Genomic DNA, 19,800 nt, shown 5'->3' with positions numbered 1-19,800 from the left:
AAATACTTCTGAAAGCGGAAAATGTATTTCAGATCTTTAGTCCAGAAAGTTTCAAAGGTTGTATGCTAAAACAGGTCTAAAGCTAAAAAAAAGTCAGAAGCCTCTGTTCCAGAGTAGGACACGCCACGGACTGCTACACTAAGATAAATGCTAGATTGCGAAACATCAGTTTCAAATGTTATGATGTGCTATATAAACTGATGAAATATTTCGTATGGGCGACAATGCGGTGGGAACGTAACCACGCAACCTGCTACCTAAATCATATTCACCGATGCTTTTGTGAAATCATATCGGACACTCCATATCCAATGTGCGTGAAGTGCGACGAAAAGTCTGGGCTTTACACAACTTTTCGAGTACTCGAGTCTTAGCACTATTACTTGGACGTGGCAAGATGTTGAATTTAAAATAACTTGAAAAACTACATACATCCCGAACTGTGTGCCACGAGCCTTAAAGTTACTTTACTGACCACGAGAATTGAATAATTTTCTAGTATGCCGCAAGGCGAAAAAGTTTGAGAACCGCTCTAACTGAATCGATTTTCGAAATTTATCATTTCCGATTAACTGCCAGAAGCTGCAATCTATCCACTTGAGAATCATCATTTTTTCATTCTGGAATTAGTTTTGACATCTGTTTGCAATTGTAATGGAGTAGAAATTTTCAGAGCTGACTACTTTTGACCACCTCCAATTGCAGTTTACTGGCAATCACTTTTATATCAGAATCGGCTGACCAAAAATATTGAATCCCACCGCCACGTGTAACAAAAGCGTGTCTCTTTTTTAGAAAACACTGCCATACCTGAAGCGGAACTGCCTATGTATCACACCGTCCAGGACGACAAATGCAAAAATCAATAATCCTCGGACCCTTGTATATTTATTTATTTTGTAGTGTGAACAACTGAACATTATGTAATACAGTATCTCTTTGCGCAATAATCCTCGGACCCTTGTATATTCATTCATGTTGTAGTGAGACGTTATGTAATACAGTATTTCTTTGCGCGTTATGTTTGTAGTGTGCTTGTTTCGATGCTAGCAGTGACATCGCGTCAGGGTAGTATTCACGACGTCAAAGCGACAGACGAGGACCCCCCACCTACAATAACGGAGAAGCTGGTGAATAAAGGCGTAAGAAGAAGTGCTAGACGTGGCCACATACCAGTGATAAAATGGAAGGATGAAAAAGAAGTGCCGGGAGTGCTAAAGAAAAATTGAAGCCCAAATGTGTGGATGATTACAATCAGTACATGAATGGAGTCGATCGTTGTTCAGATCAAATAAGGATCTCGTATTGAGCGTCGGTGTAAAAATGGTGGAAGAAACAATTCTTTCACCCCTTCAGCCTAGCAATAACCAAGGCCTATATTGTATATTCGGAATCAGCGGAGGATGACCAAATGTTGTGCAAAATCACGCATTTGAGGTTTCTAGAGCTCATCGTTGAGAACTTGACCTAAGTGGAAAGCAGGCAGCAACATGACATAACTGTTAGCCGATCCAGCTTAGTCAGGTTGAGAGCCAGGCATTTTGTACGGCCAACTCCACCAGGTGCCAACAGATCGCATCTGCAGAAAGAGTGTCATGTCTGCTACCACAGATAGCGTGATAGACAGTTGCGTGGAGCATCTGCAGCATGGAGCATCTGCAGCAAAGAAAATAAGAGCGAGAAAAACATATTATATGTGCGTGGCTTTACATGTTCACCCATGCTTCGAAATATATCATACGGTAGAAGATTACATCAACTAAAAGACCGAGTCACATTGTCTTTATCCGACGAGTTCATTTTTTCGTTCTTGTTCATTGATTTCAAAATGCTTGAAAATAAATATCAACATCACTTGCGAACAATTTTACTGTTTTTGACATAGGATTCTCTACTCACCACCGGTAATGATTGGCTTGCTACACACATTCAAAATGAGGAACATACGACACAATATACTGACATGACATCCACACCAGTCCTGTCATGCGTACTTTTCTTACGAAGTAAGAAGTTAGGCCTAGGTTGGGTCGTACAATGTCGTGTAAGACCAGTGTTCGGATTTGTGGGAGGTAGGGCTGGAGTTACCTGATTGGTGATCCACATGTTATTGTGGTTGAGAACGCACACTAGACTATGCATTTATGGTAGAACGTAGCTAAAGTCTCTGCTCTCAGCTTTTTTTCCGTAAACGAAATCCAAATGAAGATGCACTTTCTCTGACGCAGTCCAGCGCGCTCCCTACACGTATGCTACTTCTGAGTTACCGAACGAATTATAACATTAGCTGTCAATCGAGTCTTTTTCCGAATACTTACATGATTTGAAGCAGTAAGCAGTACCGAATACCTTATTTCAATAAATTTAATCCACAACCCTGTAAATAAATTAGCCGAAAGAGCGTACTTACCGACAATTATGCGGGGAATATTCACTCACCGCAATTCCACCTACACAAGACATCAATCACCACGATGTCACATCCAGTTTTCCAAATGATTTCTAAATCATACAGGGTGGAGACCAGAAGTTTTACCTCAAAACAGACGCTGAACGCCGAAAACACACGTAAATCAGTCTGAAAGTCTTAGCTAAACGCTGACCAATGTTGATGACTGTGACTGGTTTAGCGGAACCTGAAAATTAGACGAATGTGCTGACTCGTGAATCCACGCGCTCGCACACTGCTTGAAATACGTCATCTTGCAACGCCGTTGCCATGACGGCCGCCTTGATGTTAACCGCAGTAAACAGTAGAAACGACGTTTTACCAGAACATCTCAACTATACCACTGTTTGTTTTGGTATGAAAAAATACGATCGTTATCGCCTGCACGAACCCATGGACTGGCTGGAACATGTCCGTTGCCTTGGATTGATTTGCTTCAATGCTGTTTGATAACCAAGTAGTTGCCACCAGCAGTGTTGCCACTCCATCTACCTTTACATCATATCATATTCTTGCAGTCTTTTGAACCAATAATATATGAATAAGTGCAGCTTAGTCTCATCGCCATTTCTTTAGGATAGAGGGGGTTATTTGCCTCAGGCTAACAGGTCTATGGTATTTCCGACTAGCTGATGCGACGAGATATTTACCTCTTACCTGATATTCGTTTTGACGACCACAAAGAGAAAGCTCTACTCTAACATTGGTCAATAGTTGCAATTTATTCAAATTCAGTAAAATAATATGATCAACAGACAAACTATAGCTAGAAAATTCATTTCTCCATCTGCTTGTTCATTAGATCAATTTTAAACCTATAATACTCCATCTGTATTCGATGGAGTTCAACTTGACGCAATCTTTCTGCTTCCCTCAGTTTATTTTCTTGCTGCTTGCTGGAGGTTTGCAAACTGGCGCTGTAATATTTTTTGTTTTATCGTTGTTCCCCTCCGCGAGTGTGTGGGACGATCATCCCTGTCACATAAGTATTTCTTACTTGAGGATAAAGAAGCTTCCCACCAGTTATTGCAACCTCTGAACCAATCCAATCTGCTGTCTGACACATATAGCCTGAGGTAGTGTGGCCTGAAGTACGGGGATCACTGGTCTGGCTCACACCAAAAAAACTATCATAAATTTGCCCCTCCTGGGGAAACTATGGGTATGAGTACAATCTATGCAACCAATTACCGATGGAAAGTGACTGATTTTATAGAAATCTGTCTTTGTTCTATCTAAATTGACAGGGAATTTGCTGAATTGATATTTCTGTCTCGCAATACACCTTGAAATCCTGTGTACTACCCGTCCTGCGGTCTGGCGGCTTACACCCATCAAGTCGCCATCTGTACGTTGGAAGTAACCTGTTGCATATAATCGCAATATCAGTAGTAGCTGTTGTAATTTTGGCACAGCATGCTTGTGCTGGTTCAGTTCTGAATCGCTTTCAATTACTGCTAAAATATCCGAGGTTGATTTCTTGCAAAATCTAAATCGATCTTGGAACTCCGAATCTGAATATTTTTTGTGTGGATTCTTCAAATCTACCAGGTAACAGCTTTGCGGTCTACTCTCCTCGCATAATTCATCCAAAAGCTCAAGCACGTCCATATCTGCCAACTTCCTAATATATTTCCTGAGTTGCTAAATTGTCAAATCCAACTGTTCTACATGATAGGCTACTACGACGTAGGATGATGGTGCGATAGCCTACGGTATCCGAATGATAACTAAATAATAACAAAGTCGACTTGAAGAAAATGAAGGTACTGCGCGACTCCTGAAGCGCCCGTACCAGCAGACTTGGACAACTAGAAAATTTTCAGCTTTTCTGAATTAGAATAGAATTAGAATTAGAATTAGAGCTCCACAGTTTTTTTTCAAATTAGATTAGAATTAGAGCTACACAGGTTTGTATAATCATTAGGGCGGCCTCTTTTGACATGTCAAAATTTCCATAAATTCAAAATGTTTCTGACGTCTGCATTTCGTTTGTATCGTAGATTTTGCGCTGTTAATATCATTATATTCTTTATTCACAGTAAGAAACTGGTCAATACACACATAATCCGGGGAGCAACCTGCAACCGAAGGAAAATGGCGAGATTGGAGTACTTTTTTAAAATTTCAGTAATGCAGTCAAATTGTTACTCCTATGCAATACATGGAGTCTAAGTCAGATTATTACAGAAATGATGCTGTCATTCACTAGTATAATTTTAGTCCAGTGGTGCATACGTCTTCCGAAGAATATGCACAGTGCCCAATAACGTGATCTTTTGGATCATGACGAATCGAACGTTACCCGTATGTCTCATGAGTTTTTTGCTTACGACCCCTGAAGCGCCAAAGACTATCGGTACAATGTTTATTTTGCATCGCCACATTTTCTCACATTCCATTTTGAGGTCTGCGTATTTGGACTGCTTTTCTGATTCTTTTTGTTGTATATTGTGATCAGCTGGGACAGCCAGTTCAATGAACAAGCATTCTCTTTTCTTTTTTAGTTTGATGATCATATCCGGGCGGTTGCTTCTGATTTCGCGGTCAGTTATAACTGGTACATCCCACAGAATTTTTACCTGGTCGTTTTCTGTCACTGGTGCTGGGCTGTAATCGTACCAATTTTTTGTCGAAGTAGTGATGTTAAAATGTTTGCATAATTCAAGATGAATGTAGTGACCAATCCTATTGTGTCTCCATGTGTATTCGGTAGCTGCAAGTACACCACAGCCGGACATGAGATGTGCCACAACACATTCTGCATTTGCCGTCCGTGTTTTGCTTCAGAATTCATTTGCGATAGCATTTTGTAGGGAGCGTTTGGTCTTGTGCTGCGAAAATGAATCCTTCGCTTGCCGGTTTCAGACCGGAGCTGGATATCCAGGTCCATGAAAGCTCGTCTACATGGGGCTTTGAAGTTAACTTCTTGTGCTGTCCATGAAGACTGAAGAGGCATTGACTCCCATATCGTTTCTCTCATTTTGAGCGTTGCATTTTTGTATCGAACTCGTGCTGCTTTTGCTATTGTTGTGGGTTTGGCAACAGTGTTTTCATCAGTGTACAGTAGAGTTATGAGTAGGAAAAAAATTTCAAAAGTTTGTGTGTCCTGTAGTCACAAATGATTTTAGTAAATTTTGATCGCCCAGATTGAAATATTCCTATCGTGTTCTTGTTTACAGTCAAAATTAAATAATTAATAAATAATTATTAATTCCGACGTTGGATGTGGACTGAATATATCGTATAATTTCAATTTGTCTGACACAAATCAAACTGGGTGTTCGAAAAGGCGAAAGTGGAACAACTCTAGATATTTTCAGCGGTCTAGAAAACCGATTAGAAGAATACGTTGTATAGGAAAATTTGAAAATCTCAATATATCATATGAGACACCGTACTATCTGTTGATACTGGGCGACAGAATGGCATTGTTTCGAAACTGCAAAATGCAATGATGAGCAATTTATGCTTGGATAATGGATATATTTCGATGGTTCTCGCCTCCACGCAGGTTCCGAAGCATGAAACTGCTTTTTAAATGTTCTTTGGGACCCCTTCTATTCATATTAGGGTGATAAGTTCTTCCTACCAGTTCTATTGAAGGTTAAAAGCTACATCACGTATGGCACATCTGATTTCGGGTATTAGGCCATGTCCTACATAATATACGTTTGGATATATTTCGATGGTTCTCGTCTCCACGTAGGTTCCGAAGCTTGAATCTGCTTTTTAAATGTTCTTTGGGACCCCTTCTATTCATATTTGGGTGATAAGTTCTTCCTACCAGTTCTATTGAAGGTGAAAATCGACATCGCGTCTGGCACCTCTGATTTCGGGTATTAGGCCATTTCCTACATAATTTACGTTTGGATATATTTCGATGGTTCTCGTCTCCACGTAGGTTCCGAAGCTCGAATATGCTTTTTAAATGTTCTTTGAGACCCCTTCCGAAGCTTGAACCTGCTTTTTAAATGTTCTTTGAGACCCCTTCTATTCATATATGGGGAAAAAATTCTTCCTACCAATTAATTCTATTAAAAGTGGAAATCGACATCGCGTCTGGCACCTCTGATTTCGGGTATTAGGCCATTTCCTACATAATTTACGCTTGGATAATGGATATATTTCGATGGTTCTCGTCTCCACGTAGGTTCCGAAGCTTGAACCTGCTTTTTAAATGTTCTTTGGGACCCCTTCTATTCATATATGGGGGAAAAGTTCTTCCTATCAATTCTATTAAAGGTGAAAATCGACATCGCGTCTGGCACATCTAAATTCCCATATTAGGCAATTTCCTACATAATTTACGCTTGGATATATTTCGATGGTTCTCGCCTCCACGCAGGTTCCGAAGCATGAAACTGCTTTTTAAATGTTCTTTGGGACCCCTTCTATTCATATTAGGGTGATAAGTTCTTCCTACCAGTTCTATTGAAGGTTAAAAACTACATCACGTATGGCACATCTGATTTCGGGTATTATTAGGCTATGTCCTACATAATTTACGTTTGGATATATTTCGATGGTTCTCGTCTCCACGTAGGTTCCGAAGCTTGAATCTGCTTTTTAATGTTCTTTGGGACCCCTTCTATTCATATTAGGGTGATAAGTTCTTCCTACCAGTTCTATTGAAGGTGAAAATCGACATCGCGTCTGGCACCTCTGATTTCGGGTATTAGGCCACTTCCTACATAATTTACGCTTGGATATATTTCGATGGTTCTCGCCTCCACGCAGGTTCCGAAGCATGAAACTGCTTTTTAAATGTTCTTTGGGACCCCTTCTATTCATATTAGGGTGATAAGTTCTTCCTACCAGTTCTATTGAAGGTTAAAAACTACATCAGGTATGGCACATCTGATTTCGGGTATTAGGCCATGTCCTACATAATATACGTTTGGATATATTTCGATGGTTCTAGTCTCCACGTAGGTTCCGAAGCTTGATTATTGATAGAAAACAGATTGATTTATAAAAATGAGCCGGAAAGAAGCTCACGGGAAAGCCGTTAAGATTTCTGGCAAAGCGTTTGAAAGTAGCTGCCCAAGAATGGGCGTGCCACCGACCATAGAACGGCGAGAAGACTAGTAATCAAATAACCACGGCTCTTGACTGGCTAATCGGTTATGCTTCAATGATCCCGACAGCCGTGAACCGAACCCAGGGATATCTAGAACTCCGGGATGTGTAACTCTCGAAAATCCACTCTCGCCGCCGCCCAATAGTAGGGTCACTCATTTGCACTCGGCGAGCTCTGGGGTGGCTGGATGCTGCTTTTTTACGTCATTTACGAGTTAGTTTTACGATGTATAAATTATCATCAACCATGAGGAGCTATATTAATATATGTGACGGTTGATCAGATGTTCATATTCTGATGTGCCAGCAGAAGCAATTACCGTGCAGTTCGGCATCGGTTACCAGAAAAAGTTGGAAATTTTTTTTGCGTTTTTGGGCGAATTCAAAATTTTCAAACTCTACGAAACCCGCGAATATTGATTGGAATGAATTCAAATTTGGTGTTCGCCGTTTTTTAAGGCAGCCGAATAATTTAATCACGTAGCCAACAAGATTCAGGAAAAAAGATTATTTTTGAGGTGGATGAGCAGGTATATTTGACAGTTCAGGTATTTATTGCAGACTACACACATAACTGAGAGCAACATGCAACTAATCAGCTAAATTTATGGGCGATGGTTGATACTGAAAAACGCACGGCGATAGTTGATATACTGAAAAACGCAACATGAATGAGTTCTTGCATCAATTATTTCTTGATGATATGATCAATTCACAGAGGTCAGGTAATGGTCGTCGCTATCATCCTGACATTCTGAGATGGTGCATCGAGTTGTACTCGAGATCCCCAGCAGCCTATACACACATTAGAAGCAGCAATGTCCTCCAATTGCCGAGCAATCGCACAATTCGCCCCTACAGGTAGATAAATAAACAGATCATTGCATACTGCTATCATTTACAGAAACCGTATCCCACCCGGTCCAGGTATAAATGAATTGGCACTGGAGCAAACTGCAGCTAGAAAAGAAGAGGTTGAAAACATGACCGGATTTATACGTTTTGACGAGATGAAAAGAAAAGCTTAGTAATAGTGTCAATTGGATAAGAATTGTATAATAGTAATATATGACAAATGTTTTGAGTTGAAGAGAATCTTGTTTTGCGAGAAGGCAAACTAGTGGGGAACGTTGATCCTATGTCAGTGACGGAAGAAAAAAAGGGAATGAGCTAGCCAGTTACATCTTAGGTAAGGATTTATGGCTTGTATAGCAAAAATAAAAAACATGGGGGCCAATATAAATATTTTATCATCTACAAGTATTTTATGAAGGACCGTAACCAGAAAGGTGTCTGTGTCAATAGCATGGTATGCCACACGGTCTTTGACAGCCGGACGATTAGCCTCATTGGTTTGGAAGAGCATCATCGCATGTGAAAAAGCAGGGCTGCAAAATCATGCTTTGATATGTGATGGACATCCAACAAACAGAAAGATGTTTCGCATCAACAAACAGAAAGACGTTTCGCATCATCAGTCAAAAAATCATGAAATTACTATGCGAACCAATCTGATGGCTCAAAATCCGCTAGCAGTTCATCGACCGATTCCCTTGCTGTCAGACCCCCCTAATTTGCTGAAGGTAGTTTAGGTAAAATTTACTCTGCACATTTGTTTAATTGTTTGGCTAAAATTTACTCTGCACATTTGTTTTGCACATTTGTTTAATTGTTATTTTTTATGGTTAAGACTGCTCGTAACTCCTTATATAATTCACGAAAAAATGGTTCGAAGGTAATGACAGATGTTCAAGGTCGTCCGATTGTCTGGACAGATATTTTAGATCTGTACAAGCGCGAATCTCATGCAATGCTGAGTGAAAGCTTGCTGAAAAGAGTACACGTTGAACTGACGCCATATAGCAAGGTAACTGTGACATTATGGAACCCCTTCAAAAACGCATGAAAAAGTGATTGAAATTGCATCAAATGAACACGCTGAATGCATGTCTTCTACTCTGAGTCAGAGTTCGTATATCAAGTGTTTCATCATGTCACTTAACTCTGACCTCTCAATGAGTTGGTTTATTTTTTCAAATCAGTTCTGAAACTACTAGAGCCGCTGCCTACTGTGGTACTATATTTGAATTTTTTGAGCCTATCAATCAATTTCCTTGAGAAAGTATATGCCAGTGTCTTTATGCACAGGAGTCATTACAAATACTACCTCTATCGTTCGGGTCGATCAATAGAGAAAAGTGATGTATGTAAATGATGCGAGTGATATATGCGTCGCGCACGCGGTATGAGTCGCGTACGAGGGACAAATCTTGTCACATGGTTATATAGGGTGTTACGCGTTGAATGAAGCATGAAGATGACCCCAATGACGAGTCGAATTAGCACGTGCAATCGTAGCTTTGGTAGGTTATGCTATAATGATGCATGTATTTTTAGAGGTACAGTGCTATGCCAACCGATATGGTAAAGCGACCACAGTATGTATAATGTCTACACGCAGTCTTGTCAGTGGGAGAGGAACCCATCCATCACACTTGTTCACGAAGTAGGAGATGCAAAGGTGAGCAATGAGCATTCTTATCGAGCGATTTAGGAACATAAATAACCGGAACGCGACACAGTATTCAAAGATTCGATGTGAGTCTAACTGTACCAAATCCTTCCAAAGACTTCATGCGAACCCATGATCCCTCGCCCACGGTCGATGCATTTCCACGCCAGTTTCATCGTATCCGCCAGCAGACACTCCAAAGCGGCGCAATGGCCGCGCCTCCGCTGGTAACGGTCAAATGGACGATGTAAAAACTATAACGAAGACTGCCTTTGAGGCAGCACGCTGATAGATCAGGGTAACACGTGTGCACATTAGCTCCGATGACAAATCCGAAGACGTCATCGGAGATAGAGTGTTCACTCTTACTAAGCAATGAACATATTTCGAGTGTCCCGGAGCAATAGATGGGTCCTCGAAGGTGTCGCGAGCCAAGTTCAAACGTTATGAACATACGGAGCTCGAAAGACAGTCCTTGTACTTAAGCGGCGCTAGTTGCCAGACCATGCGATAAAACTGAGGTTCGAAGAGAGAACGTGTCGTCTCGACCGCCATGTAGCGATGACCGCCATGTGTAGCGATATAAGTGGTCACATCTCGCGAGACGGGCAAATCAACTGACGAGCTTACTGTTAGTGCTAACTAGGGTTAGTTCGGATATCAATAATTTTCACTATCCGGATAACGGATATATCCGTATACCTAACCGGTTAACCGGATAGTGAATCCTAAGTGAGATAATCGATTTCACGAGGTCTGCATGACAAATGGATCGCAAAATCATTACACAGTGTAATTGCAGCTCCCTCCTTATTAAACACACCGCATCAATAGTGGCATCCTGTAGCCGGGACCGGAGTTTTGTAACAAGTAGTCCACACGTATTAAATGCTCTTTCTGCTTCCACAAAATGGGCTGAATTATAGTAAGCAAGGCTGAATATAGTAAGCAGCGCTTCCTTTTTGCCCATTCTTCCCTTTAGGTGTCCAGTAGGGTTGTTCAGATTTGAAAAATTGTCCGGAAACTTCGGCCATTGTGATCCAAATGATGGTTTAGTACACAAAAACAATTTTATAAGCAATTTTGGTCATCTTCATCGTGATCTTCCTTTTCCTCAAAGCCCCTAAAGATCAGGCGCCAATTCTCCTAATTATTGGGGATTACCCAGACTTTTTACCTAGCTCTTATTGTAAAGCAGTGCTCTGAGGTGATGATTGTACCTTTAGTGGAGTTTGCAGTTGAAAACGACCGTCTATAGGTGATAAATATCATGGTAATATATCTTTTTGGCAATCGTATTGCACTACATATGCCAGTGCGACCTTCTGGTACATGTGTTGTTATCTCTATAGGCCCACTGCTACAGCTAGTCAAGCTATATGAATGAGACAATTGCATGCATTTCCAGGTTGCTTTTATTTTGTTAACGTTGATGAAAGATCTATTAAGTCGGAATATAATGTGCAATGCCAGTGACTCCGGACAATTTCAGCTCATTTGTAAAATACTGAGTTGTCTAATTTGATGGAGGACCGGAATTCAGTTGAAGAATGTCTGAAACAAAGCGGAGAAGGGTTGTACCTGTCCTGCAAAGAACAAGAGACAAGTCCACTACTCAATATTCCCGTTCACTTATTGCCCGAAGACGACCAAAACGCAGGACTGTCCTGTTCAAACAGTCTAAGAGGTTGCCATAGTGTGGAATATGACAAGGGTACCTACTGAGCAACATTGTGAAAATCCAACAAGTTCATGATACAAGGCTTGCTCTTGTAACAACAATAGAGTCAAGTGAAGGCAATGTATGTTTCCGAAACTCAATGAATTTGTAGTGAGAACATTTTGAATAATCAAACTTTATGAAGCAGATTATGGCAAAAAATGATCAGTACGTTATAACATTTTCGTGGCTTGCGACAATTGGTATTATCATTGAAAAGATGTTGAGAATTCCAAGTAATTTTCCATCTGTATGCTGAGGATAAGAAGACAATATCACAGCCAATGCTTCATAGTTTGTTCCAAGTCTGTCTTCTGTCAACTTTCCATCCCAGTGTATAGCAGCATGATTGGGTAGGTCTTGTTGGAATGATTCAAATATATCATGTGGAACCTTACGGCGATTAGCCTTTATATGTCTCTTTTATACTTGATATGGATAGCACATGATATGGATAGCACAAAGGCATCAATATTCCCTTCGCATGACTGCATGAAAGCACTAAGTAGCATAGTTGCTTGGTTATCAGTCAATTTTAGGCGGTCCAGCTCATTGGTAATATGTTTCTTTCATAACAAGTTTCTAGGAGCTTGAAGTTCAATAAATGAAGGATATTTGATTGCAGCATCATAGTCAGAGGGTGGTGTACTAGTTTCCTTCCCAGGTGACGAGGACATTAATGTAACAAATTCATCACTAGAACTTATGCTCGCAGATGCTGAAACAGGTTCGTCACTGATCTCAGCCTGGCTTCTTTCAAAAGTCTCATGTTTTCCAGCGAGTCGTACACTGCGAGAATACTATTGGTCCTCATAAAATGCGATGTCTTCATTCTTCTGGGATGGCGACAACTGCGTCGCAATGTCAAGGTCCCCCAACTTATCGAGTTCATCACAATTGACATGATCTTTTGAAGATAATAAAGTTCAAGCCGCATGAAGTTTGGCAACCTCTTCCAACAGTTTGAAGAAGAAATTCCTGCGTTTTGGTAGTCTTAGGGCAGTTTTCTTTCAGATATAGCAGATATTTTAGAACTGGGAGTGACTGATACAATCAGATGACTATCCGCTCTAATAGAAACCAGACTTCGATCTTGTTCGTGGTGAATCCGGCACTGCCTTTCTCCGCTTTGTGTCAGGCATTCTTCTTCTACTAAATTGCACTTTACCATCAAATGGAATTACTCGTTATGTTATAGATAAACTAAAATTGAGGTAAATATTACTGACGGTCCGTGGACATATGAGCATGCGACATTACAGCATGCGAGACTTCGGCATGCGACAATTTGGCATGCGACACATGAGCATGTGGGTTAAATTACGGGTTAGGGGTAGGTTAGGGTTGGATTTATGGTTGGATTAGGGTTAGGCTTTAGGTTAGGTTAGGCTAGGTTAGGTTAGGTTAGGCTATGTTTCGGGTTAGGGTAAGTTTTTGGGTTATACAGTCACATGCTCAAGTGACGCATGCTGATGTGTTCCATGCTGAACTGTCGTTTTCCATTGTGTCGCATGCTCATATGTCGGGCAACCATTACTGACATTACATATCATACACCTTTCAATACATTTACTGCTTAAAAAGTAGCTGCAAATCTCTGCATTTGGTCACGACTTTGCAACCCAACGGCGCTCCTTCGAAGTACGATCCATAACAAACCAGTGTCACCCGTGCAACTAATAAATGCTTCCCATGAACACGATAGATAGGTTTTAAACAGGAAAACGGAGATAGATCTGATATTTATAAGACAACATTTAGGTACAATTTTGAAAACAAATATACTACCTTGCAATTCCTTATTTCTGCACAACCGTTTTCAACTGATAACATCACAAAAGCTACAAACTGGTTACACGGCCAACACTACAGAACACTACGTCAACGTAAACACTCTGGTGTATCAGCTGTAGTAAGGAGAAATGACCTCGGGATCTTTGGGGGCTTTGAGGAAAAGGAAGATCACTATGAAGATGACCAAAATTGCTCATAAAAGTGTTTTTATGTACTAAACCATCATTTGGATCACAATGGTCGAAGTTTCCTGACAATTTTTCAAATCTGAACAACCCTAGTGTCCAGTACTGGAAGGACGAGTTGCTGATACCGGAATCGAGGCCGACATGATAACTCGCTCTAATTCCTCCATGAGAAATTCACATGATCAGGCCCGTAGCCAGCCGAAAAATAAGGGGGGGGGTGTTTTAAATAAAACGAGGTGGTTTCGATTTTTTTCGAATTTAGTATCATCGGAAATCAATGACGCTTGCACGCACGAACAAACATGTTTCCGGACTGCGAACATTCGATGTCATTCAGATTCGCAATGTCACTCATTAATCACAATCGCTGATCAATAATCTCAGCGGCATATTGTCTCCAAGCCACTAAGATATAGGAGCCAACGCATGCCAGGCCCGAGACTATGGTTACGCCAGCGATGATATCGTTCGTACCATGCTTATTGCAGATGCGATTGCGCAGGCCAGCGATAATATCGTGAGCAGCAAGCCAATGCAAATGCGATTATGTAGGCCAGTGATGGTATAATGTCCACAGAGCCTATTGCAGATGTGATTCTGCCAGCGGAACTGTAGGCTTGTTGAAGAGTCGAAAAACCAGGCCAGCAACGATAGCCGAGTTCGCGGCAATCAATGACCTGATTTGACGATCTTCTCAGCGGGAGATTGCGTCGCGTTATACAATGCATTGACGTATCCCGCTAATTGACGACACGCTTCTCGCTAATTGGCCGCGCGAAACACTGATAATTCGACTTATTGAAGCTTCCTAAAAGTTTAAAACACATTCACGATACTATTTTATCCGGTTAACCGGCAGATTTATATCCGGATATCGGATAATAAAAAAACCTGCGGTTAACCGTTATCCGGATAATCCAACCCTAGTGCCAATGAGAGAGAAAAACACTGTTAGTGCTAATGAAAGAGAAAAACTTTTCTCCTATCGTGTTCGTGTGCATTTCGTAGTGAAATGTTTCGTGAACGTTCTGAAAGTAAGGATGTCATCTATTCGGTCGGTAAGATCGTTTACCAATACGGATGTTGAAAACAGCACCATAAAGGTAAATCCATGTTCGCTATCCTCGTCTAGGTCACATTTCAACCCAAAAGGGAAGGAAATTGAGGTTCCCTCCTATTTTGCACCTTCCCGCCAAGTTGAAGATATCCGGCCAACTACCAGCAATGTCAGTGCTTCCAGTAGAGCTCTTTTCTGTCATGAATACAACGGTACGTGAATAGTGAATAGCAGTCACCGTCAAATAGGGCAACAAAAATCACTTGGTCACGGCGGCGCGACGGGAGATCAGACCCAGGAATTAAGTGGAATCTATCCCTTGGCAAATGCATAGTTACATAACCTGGGATTAATGGGAAAATCGGCTGCTCGCGCAACCAGGGCAAAAACGATGAAAGCAAAATGAGTACGTGACAATGAGATTGTACATGCCGTTCTACATACTGTAACAGTGGGGCTATGGGCTCGATGACATCATGCAACGGTAAGGCTACCGAACTCGATGGCATCATGTAACAGTGAGGCTGTGTCGTACTGGAGCAGTGATAGCGGAACGACTTGCCTATAGCTTGCTGTCTTTGGCGTTGGCGACTTCTTAACTTCACAGTACACTCGGTATGGATGTATTGCAGTAAAAAGAGACGTGCGTCAGGTAGCGTAGTAAAAATGAGTCTCCCCCACGTGCGAAAGAGGCCGGCGCTTATACCCGAGCAATACGGGAAAAAAGGGTATAGACTTGCGCAATACGCGGCAAGACAGCGACGCCCCCGCAGTGTGCAATCGGTGATTAACTCGCGTAATAAGTAAAAAGATCATAATGGTAATTAGGCCATACGAGACAGAGGATTACGATCCGGAACATTGTGCAATCGCGTGTGGGTCACATGGAAATTACAGCACAACGAGCAAAGTATGTAGTAATCGTAACAGATACCTAGCGCTATCTAGGGACGTTACGTCAAGGACCAGCGGTCTGCTACAATACTCGGCCTGAAATTGGAAGACAGAATCAATGGCTCATTAACGCTAATTAGTCAAACAACTGATGTGTTTCCTAGCTGTCTGTATGACCAGGTGATCTGAGATGACACGGCGTGTAACGCCACGTTAGATCCAAAATAATACATATTCGTGTTCAATCAGGTGGGAAATAACCTGCAAACACGCGGTGACCGCAATTTCAAACAAAGACAGGTGCTTGTGCGGATGCAAACCCGCTGAATAGCAGAAAGTAGAATACCGCTCACATAATATCCGTGCTAAAACTTCCCTGAATGACTAGACGAAACTAAAACTTCCCTGAATGACTGGTTGAAGCGCAAACAGCTCACGAATACACAATAGCAATTAGAATGAAGTAGTAATTTAATATTAATGCTTGAAGCATGTCAACCCCAAAAATTGTAGGATCGCACATTTCGAAATGGTTGGCGATTTCGCAGCGCATATACACTGTAAATCTGAAAGGTGGAGATTTCCTCCATTAAAAGTGGTTCACCATTTTGACCATTTCTGGTGGAATTCAACTCCACCCCCCATCATGGTGGAAATACTTTCCACCCTATATGGGGGAATACCCTCCCCCTATATGAGGATTATCTTCCACCCTATATGGAGGAATACCCTCCACCCTATATGGGGGACACACCTTCCACCCCAACCGATCTGTCAGCTGCCACACATCTTTGCTTTATGCAATACTGCAGAATACATTCCAATTAAAAACATGTAGTATGGCATTTCATGCATTTTATTGAGCGTATTCGAACAGTCATTACTATAGGGTTACCATATTACGGAATCAAAAAAGGAGGACAATTTTACCAATTCAGGAAAGTTAGTTGATCAAGACTTACAGCCGATTTTGCTATTTTTTTTCTGAAAAACTTTTGGTGTTGAATGAAAGTGACGACTCCAGAATTACCATGTTTTTACTTAAATTTAGTGGTGTTGACTAAAATAAAAAGTCGGCACTGACAATCGACTTCGAATGACCTGCTTGAGCCTCCGTATGGTAACCCTACATAACTATGATGACAGTTCCGTTGTTTGTGGCAACATATTGGTAGCCCTCACAACAGGATTTGTCAGCGTCAGGCAGCTTTAGCAGGTATGACGAAATGAAGGTGAGAGTGTGCTTGATATTCTTCTGAAACTTGAAGGTAAATATCCAATGAGCTGCGATCAGAAGAGCAAGTACTTCGTCAAAACTTTCAATGTTTTTTGAGAAGACGATTCCATCCAAGTGCAGGCTCCATTGCGAATTGTAGACCATCGTTGGATATGGAGAGATAGAAACCTGAAAGATATATTACTATGAAATCTTCGGACTTCAGATCATTATGATATCGAGATAGGCTTAGCACATAGGACAATTTATATTACCACTGCACAAGTTATAAACATGAATTTGTGTCACAAAATGTTGCTCATTTGATTTATGCTTTTAAAAATATTTTGTCACCAGTCAGTCTGCTGCAATGAAGTATATTTCAATCTCATGATCCCCAATCCATTACTTGAGCTATGCGCGACGCCTGTACCAGGTCTACTGAAACTTGCCACTTCGAAAGTGGCAAGGGCATATAAGAAATATGGATTGACTTGATTTTGAGACACTGGTTTACCATTATGGTCATTTACAACAGGCCGGTATTCCTTATTTTTCAATCCGTATTTGCCGACTTGTAGCACGGCTCACTTCTAGGATTCTTGTAAGACACCGCTTACGCGGATAAGATGGCGAGGTAGAAACCAGACTTGTACAAACTACTGAATTTTCAAAATCAGCAACTAAAACTGCAACCACTGAATTTTCAAAATCAGCAACTAGAACTACAACTACTGAATTTTCAAAATCAACAACTAGAACTACAACTAATGAATTTTCAAAATCAGCAACTAGAACAGCAACTACTGAATTTTCAAAATCAGTAACTAGAACCACAACTACTGAATTTGCAATATCAGCAACTAACTACAACTACTGAATTTTCAAAATCAGCAACTAGAACTACAACTACTGAATTTTCAAAATTAGTAACTAGAATCACAACTACTGAATTTTCAAAATCAGTAACTAGAACTAGAACTACTAAATTTTCAATATCAGCAGCTAACTACAACTACTGAATTTTCAAAATCAGCAACTAGAACTACAACTACTGAATTTTCAAAATCAGCAACTAGAACTGCAACTACTGAATTTTCAAAATCAGCAACTAGAACTACAACTACTGAATTTTCAATATCAGCAACTAATTACAACTACTGATTAATTTTTAAAATCAGTAACTAGAACTACAACTACTGAATTTTCAAAATCAGCAATTAGAACTACAACTCATCAAAAAAAGTTAGCTAGTTGATCATCAACTAACTAACTGTTTAGTTTTAACAATGTCTATTATACACCATCTATCTACGAACAGCTTACCTCTCCAATATGAAGAAAATTGTCGTATCCTTCTGCAAACATGGTTGGTATACCAGCACGCCAATCCACCACTCCATCACCTATAAAGCAGACACAGGTTATTAGAACCATCGATGATCACTTATAGCGTTCCGATATTTATTTTGAACGCGTGTAGTTTTCAGAAATGAATCCAACTGTATGTAACTGGCTGGTACGAGACTATCTTATTGTGAAAGCCAAGATTATTGGTGCGGCGCAAGTCAAACAAGTTATTACAATTGCATCTCAACGGCAGAAGTTAGAGAGCCACTGCACTTGAATTCATTCGAAAAAAGTTGTTAGCGGAAAATTAGCAATGCCACACAATTTCATGAAATAATACTCTCATCTAGTAATCCTTGAATAGTCTCGGGAACCCACTCAGTGTATTATGACTATGCCCATTGCGCACTTGCCCAGGACTACAGTTACATGCAGCTTACCTAGCTGGAATTTTCTTCGTTATTGTCTTTCAAAACTGGAGAGTTTCTTAATAATGCCAAGCATTCTTCTCGATACTGATGCGCAGTTGGGTGCCTGTTAGATAGATCCGCATATAGTTATCTGATATCTATCCAAACTAACGAAATGCATGCACGAGTTTCAAAACAAAATAGGATGGATGAATTGAATAGAATTATACTTACTAAGTATATCGCAAAGGATCTTGAAAGAGAATTGTCTTGATCTCTTTTCTCAGTCTTGATGGAATTACAATATTGCCAGCGCTCCCATGCACCAAGTATTGAGGAAAAGCTGGGATGTCGTAGACCACAGGCCATCGTTGTTATGAACGTGAAGGTGATGATTCAACTGGATCATTCGTCACAATAGATTCAGATGAATCCAGTAATGATTCAACTGAATCATCCATTACATTACGTTCAGATGAATCCACAGTTAGGGAGACGCTAGTGATGCTGCTGTCGCAAACGCTTAGTACATTTTCTAGGAAAATGGGGTATAGAGGTGAAAAAATTGATAATTGAAGTCATGCCTAAACTTACCCATAACAAGAACTCTAATCCGATCATTTCCTTTTACATCAGCATCAGACAGATCAAACCAATCAGTAAACCCCTTATCATAACACTGAATATTCAAGAATTCCGGCACCAAATCATATTTAGTGCAGCAGATGATGGTATATCTTCTTTTGTGCACGCAGTAATGATCTTGTTGTTGGTATTGAATGTAACTAAGTCTCATAATTATTTAGGACTGAAATCACAAGTTACAATTAGATATCAGAAGAGTTCCTTTCATTCAAACAAGATCTATCCTTGCAACGGTCATAATGAAAATCCAAATTCTAAATATGCAGCTACTGATGGTAAAACTAAATACAGAACCAGTTTGAATACCGTACCCAATAGCTCTATCTATGGTATGCATGAATATGAGAACGTACTTTTCCTAGCTAATTGCTTGCATTATAATCACCCGTTGTTTACTTGAATTACCTTCCCACCAAACAAGTTATCAGCAGAAAAACAGTAGATCGGGTCATCAGATGCATCATGCTCATCTCTGAGGTACTG

The 19,800-nt window shown here is 40.6% G+C and overlaps 1 protein-coding gene across 1 annotated transcript; it reads right to left on the bottom strand.

Moving 5' to 3' along the window:
- Positions 1 to 16,256: 16,256 nt before the first annotated feature.
- On the bottom strand, positions 16,257 to 19,800 carry LOC145448856 (uncharacterized). Its single transcript, XM_080327302.1, has 4 exons — positions 18,907 to 19,800; positions 18,703 to 18,796; positions 18,239 to 18,318; positions 16,257 to 17,101 (listed from the first exon to the last, which is right to left on the bottom strand). Exons 3-4 carry the CDS (start codon positions 18,278 to 18,280, stop codon positions 16,823 to 16,825), a joined length of 321 nt encoding a protein of 106 aa, XP_080183428.1. The 5' UTR covers positions 18,281 to 18,318; positions 18,703 to 18,796; positions 18,907 to 19,800; the 3' UTR covers positions 16,257 to 16,822.

The sequence above is a fragment of the Botryllus schlosseri genome, chromosome 10 (genome assembly GCF_051294905.1).
Source record: "Botryllus schlosseri isolate E-star chromosome 10, Bs_hap1, whole genome shotgun sequence".
NCBI lineage: Eukaryota > Metazoa > Chordata > Ascidiacea > Stolidobranchia > Styelidae > Botryllus > Botryllus schlosseri.
This window is presented reverse-complemented; position numbering and strand designations above follow the sequence as displayed.